Source organism: Otolemur garnettii, unplaced genomic scaffold (genome assembly GCF_000181295.1).
Source record: "Otolemur garnettii isolate 467f Iridium unplaced genomic scaffold, OtoGar3 scaffold00040, whole genome shotgun sequence".
Lineage (NCBI taxonomy): Eukaryota > Metazoa > Chordata > Mammalia > Primates > Galagidae > Otolemur > Otolemur garnettii.
This window is the reverse complement of record NW_003852435.1, coordinates 701,416-707,125: the sequence shown is the minus strand read 5'-3', so window position 1 is coordinate 707,125 and position 5,710 is coordinate 701,416. Positions and strand designations below refer to the sequence as shown.

At 40.3% G+C, this 5,710-nt stretch overlaps 1 protein-coding gene across 1 annotated transcript in view; it reads left to right on the top strand.

Annotated features, from left to right (window-relative positions):
• Positions 1 to 5,710, top strand: part of WBP4 (WW domain binding protein 4) — a 28,493-nt gene that overhangs the window by 21,669 nt on the left and 1,114 nt on the right. The window contains exon 9 of the mRNA XM_003790148.3: positions 451 to 611. Coding sequence (XP_003790196.1) covers positions 451 to 611 — 161 coding nt within the window. The remainder of the gene's footprint in view (positions 1 to 450; positions 612 to 5,710) is intronic.

Below are 5,710 nucleotides of genomic sequence, written 5' to 3'. Positions count from 1 at the left end.
AACGCCCGGCTATTTTTTTTTTTTTTTTTGGTTGCAGCTGTCATTGTTGTTTTGGCGGGCCTGGGCTGGATTCGAACCCACCACCTTAGGTGTATGTGGGTGGCGCCTTAGCCACTTGAGCCACAGGCACTGAGCCTGTTTTTAACATTTTTATTTATTTATTTATTCATTTTATTTTTTGCAGTTTTTGGCCAGGGCTGGGTTTGAACCTGCCACCTCCAGCATATGGGGCCAGCACCCTACTCCTTTGAGCCACAGGCACCGCCCCAAATTTAAATTCTTAAGGGACTTAATGTATTTTATTTCATAAATCTATAACAAGACTTTTAAAAGCATTAAGAAAATTTTGTTTCTGTCTTGGTAGTTTTACTTGAATTGTAATTTCTTGACTTTTACTTTACTTACTTTTTCTTTACTTGAATATGTAATTTCTTGACTTTTACATTTCAGGAAAAAAAAAATAGTGATGAGGGAATTGACCCAGAAACAAAGAAAGAAAAAAGTATCCAAAAGCAGAATTCATCAGGTTCAAATGAAGAAAAATCCAAAACTCTTAAAAAATCAAACCCATATGGAGAATGGCAAGCAATTAAACAAGAGGCTGAGTCTCAGTAAGTACCTGAAACTTTAATCCCACTGTTACTACAAGTACCGTGTTTCCCGGAAAATAAGACACTGTCTTACATTTATTTTTTCTCAAGAAGACACAGTAGGGCTTATTTTCAGGGGATATCTTATTTTTATTAAGTATAATACAACAATCTACATTTATTCAAATACAGTTAAGTCATCTTCTTTTGGAACCTGACAGGGGGAGCTGACCTTGTTGGGGGAACTGGCACTAGTGATGCCTAAACTCCTTTCCCCTAGCCATTCGCACATGCACAATGGGATGCCTGTGACCATGGTTACCACACGTGCACCCATGCAAGTGCGAAGGGCTCAGAGAAAGGAGCTGTGGCAGATAAAATGTATTCCAGTCTTCCTTACCGTTCCGCGCCAGAATGCATGGCGTGGCTATGCAGCATATCTGGATCTTATTATCGGAGAAGGGCTTATATTTAACAAATGCATAGAAATCCTGCAAGGGCTTATTTTTTGCATCTTATTTTCAGGGAAACATGATATTTTATATCCCAGTACTTCCACAAATTATAGTAACCAGTTTCAAGGATGATGTGCTTAGTGAAAGTGTGGCTCATTTTTTTATTTCTAGAGAGGTTTTAATTTTTTCTAGTTAAATTTGCTTTTGAATATTTTAAAATGTTAACTAGTGGTTACTTTACAAAGTAAGGTAATGATTGTTTCAATTCCTACCTAAATATGACTTTTTTTTTTTTTTTTCTGAGACAGTCTCACTTTGTTGCCCTCAGTAGAGAGCTGTGGCATCACAGCTCACAGCAACTTCCAAATCTTGGACTTAAGTGATTCTCTTGCCTCAGCCTCCCAAGGAACTCCAGGCTCCCGCCACAACATCCAACTATTTTTTGGTTGTAGTTGTTGTTATTTGGCAGGCCCGGCCTGGGTTTGAAACCACCAACTCTAGTATATGTGTCTGACATGCTAGCTGCTGAGCTATAGGCACTGAGCCCAAAATATGACTTTTTCTTTTTTTTTTTTTGAGACAGAGTCTCACTATGTCACCCTCAGTAGAGTACTATGGTGTCACAGCTCAAAGCAACCTCAAACTCTTGAGCTTAAGAGATTCTCTTGCCTCAGCCTCCAAAGAAGCTGGGACTACAGGTGCCTGCCACAATGCCCAGCTATTTTTTTGTTATAGTTATCATTGTTTAACTGGCCCAGGCTGGTTGGAACCTGCCAACCTGGGTGTATATGGCTGGTGCCATGGACACCAAACCTTTTTTTAAAGGGATAACTTCTCACTCTTCCCGCCTCAGCCTTTGAGTACCTGAGACTATAACTACATGCCACAACAACCAGCTAATTTTTTCTGTTTTTAGCAAAGACACGGTTTTATTCTTGCTCAGGCTGGTCTCAAATTCCTGAGCTCAAGCAGTCCCCCAGCCTCAGCCTCCCAGAGTGCTAGGATTACAGGCATGAGCCACCGTGCCTGGCAGATTATATCAAACTTTATTTATTTATTTATTTGTTTATCTGTCTACCTGTCTCTTTTTGTTTGTTTGTTTCACACTGGTCCTTCAAATGATGCCAGTCTTTTTTTTTTTTTTTTTGCAGTTTTTGGCTGGGGTCAGGTTTGAACCCGCCACCTCCGGAAATTTGTTGCAGCCACCCTGCTCCTTTGAGCTATAGGCACCGCCCCTATTTTTTTTTTTTTTTTTTTTTTTACTTTTACTTTTTTTTCTTAGACAAGAGAGAGTAACCTTAGGCTTCTGGGCTCAAGCAATCCTCCTCCCTCAGCTTCCCAAGTAGCTAGAACTACAGGCACCGCCACCATGCCCAGCTACTTTTTCTATTTTTAGTAGAGAGAGGGATCTCACTCTGCTCAGACTGGTCTGGAATTTCTAAGCTCGCAATGCGCCTACCTTGACCTCTCAGAGTGATAGAATTAGAGGCACGATCCACTGGGTCCTGACTGTGTCCAACTTTATAAGTGGATTAGCCTAGTTTCATAAAGGTTTAAGGTATTTTTCTCAGTTTCTTTTTTTTTCCACCCATTTAATCTACATCACCATTTTTCTATTAGGCTAAAATGTTATGAGCATATTTTTATATACTCTTTCATCATTCAGATATACTTTGATTTTAGTAAGTCATTCCACTATTGTGGGATATTTAGGTTATTTCTACATTTTCTGGTTTTGTTTGGTAGGTTGGTTTTGGTTTGGGGGTTTTTTGTTTGTTTGGTTGGTTGGTTTATTTGAGACAGAGTCTCACTTTATCGCCCCCAGTGGAGTGCCATGGCAACCTCAGACTCTTAGGCTCAAGCGATTCCCTTGCCTCACCCTCTCCAGTATCTGGGACTACAGGCACCTGCCATAACGTCCAGCTATTTTTCAAGACTGGGTCTCATTCTTGCTCAGGCTGGTCTTAAACCCGTGAGCTCAAACAATCCACCTGCCTTGGCCTCCCAGAATGCTAGGATTATAGGCATTAGCCACCTCGCTTGGCCACTTTCCACTTTTTAAAGGGGACATGGAAGCCTATGCCCATATTTTCTTCTCAATTGACTTAATTTTTAGGTAAATTTTTTTATTAAATAGTCTTTTTCTTTTCTTTTTTTTTTTTTTTTTGTGGAGACAGTCTCATTTTGTCGCCCTGGGGAGAATGCCATGGCATCACAGCTGACCGTAACCTCAAAGTCTTAGGCGTAAGCAATTCTCTAGCATGAACCTCCCAAGTAGCTGGGACTACAGGTGCCCACCACAATGCCCAACTATTTTTGTTGTTGTTGCAGTTGTTATTGTTTATTGGCCTAGACTAAGTTCGAACCCACCAGCCTTGGTGTGTGTGGCCGGTGCCCTACCCACTGAGTTATGGAACTGCCCAATATTCTTATTTCTTAATGAAAATAAATAGGGTTATTTGTCTCTAGCCCATATAGCCTGTAAACTGAGTGGACATTTCTTGATTTCATTGGTTTTTTGAAAAGTTTAAGGCTCGGCACCTGTGGCTCAAGTGGCTAAGGCGCCAGCCACATACACCTAAGGTGGCGGGATCGAATCCAGCCTGGGCCCACCAAAACAATAATGACAGCTGCAACCAAAAAATGGCCGGGCGTTGTGGCGGGCGCCTGTGGTCCCAGCTACTTGGGAGGCTGAGGCAGGAGACTTCGCTTGAGCCCAGGAGTTGGAGGTTGCTGTGAGCTTTGATGCCACGGCACTCTACCCAGGGGGATAGTTTGAGGCTCTGTCAAAAAAAAAAAAAAAAAAGCTTAATACTGTGTTTTTGCTTACTTTCTGACTTGGTGGGTTTTCAGAAAAGTATTTTATATCTAGACAATAAATATAAAAATACTTATATTTTTTAAATATCTAGATGGGTAGGCATTTTTACTTACCATCTTCCACTTTTATTATACTATGTTCAGATATAACCTTTGTAATTTTTGAATTTGGAAATGATTATGATTTGGTGAAAGTGTTTATATCTTTTATTTTTTTGGAGTTTTTGGCTGGGGCTGGGTTTGAACCTGCCACCTCCAGCATATGGGGCCAGCGCCTTACTCTTTTGAGCCACAGGCCCCACCCATGTTTATATCATTTTTATGTAAATGTTCTAAAATTATTTGAAAAGAAGGCATATTCTCTGTACAAGTTGAGCATGCCTTATCCAAATGCTTGGGACTGGAAGTGGTTTTGGATTTCAGGCTATTTTCATTTTAAATATTAACCAGTTGAGTATCCCAAATCCAGATATCTAAAATATTCCAATGAGCACTTTCTTTTTTTTTTTTTTTGCAATTTTTGGCTGGGGCTGGGTTTGAACCTGCCACCTCTGGCATATGGGGCTGGCACCCTACTCCTTTGAGCCACAGGCGCCACCCACCAGTGAGCACTCAAAAAATTTTAGATTTTGGAGGATTGTAGATTTCTGATGCTCTGCTTGAAGACTCATGTCTTATTTTTCTTCAGATACAAATTTCTTTTCCTCTACAAGGGTATATTGTATTTTCTCACTTTTTAAAAGGGAAATGGAAGCCTTTGCCTATATTTTTTCTCAGTTGACTTAATTTTTAGGTAAATTACTGACTCTTATTAACCTTCAGTAAGGAGCTTCCCTAGCACTCTTTTTTTAACACTCTCATAATCTCACTTTAAGAAGTAATACTGTGGGGCAGCGCCTGTGACTCAAAGGAGTAGGGTGCCAGCCCTATATGGCAGAGGTGGCGGGTTCAAACCCAGCCCCAGCCAAAAACCGCAAAAAAAAAAAAAAAGGAAGTAATACTGTGAGGGCCAGGCAGGGTGGCTCACGCCTATAATCCCAGCCCTCTGGTAGGTCAAAGCAGGTTGATCACCTGAACTCACCAGTTCAAGATCAGCCTGAGCTAGAGTGAGACCCCATCTCTAAAATAAAATAGCTGGGCACTGTTGAGAGCACCTCAGGAGACTAAGGCAAGAGAATCACTCGAGCCCAAGAGTTTGAGGTTGCTGTGAGCTATGATGCCATGGCAGTCTACTGGGGGCAACAAAAGGAGACTGTCTCAAAAAAAAAAAAAAAAGACAGATGTAATACTATGGTTTGGTCACTATATCATAATACAAGACAAAGTGCTGAGATTCAGCAGAATATGTGTTAGAACTTTCTGGACCACAGATCCATTTGTCCAATGACCAAACCCTCCTGCTTTTCATTACTCAAGTCTTTCTCTGCTTGGCTAATGCCATTTCTTAGTTTTGCCTGGAAGCAAAGTCATCATAGGGGAAGAGAATGTAGGTTTAATGTCAAATAGGCCTGGGTTTTAATCCAAACTCCACCACTTACATAATAGTTTGGTTTCACCGAGATACTGATCCTTTCTTTAAGCCTAATTTTGTGTACTATAAAATAAGAATAAAAAGCCAAGAATCAATATCTCATCAGCTGAAGTGGTTACTAGCATTCTCACCATTGTTGGCAGTCTAAGGGAAAATACAAAACAGGAGAAGCAAATAAAAATGACATTAAATGTGTATTTTTAGCACAGTTAGAAGTTCTAGAAACCATCTATTTTCAAAATAAATGAGATTCTCTATTTCCCAGCTCTGCTTTTCTCTGCATATCAGCGTAATTATCTTTTTTTTTTTTTTTT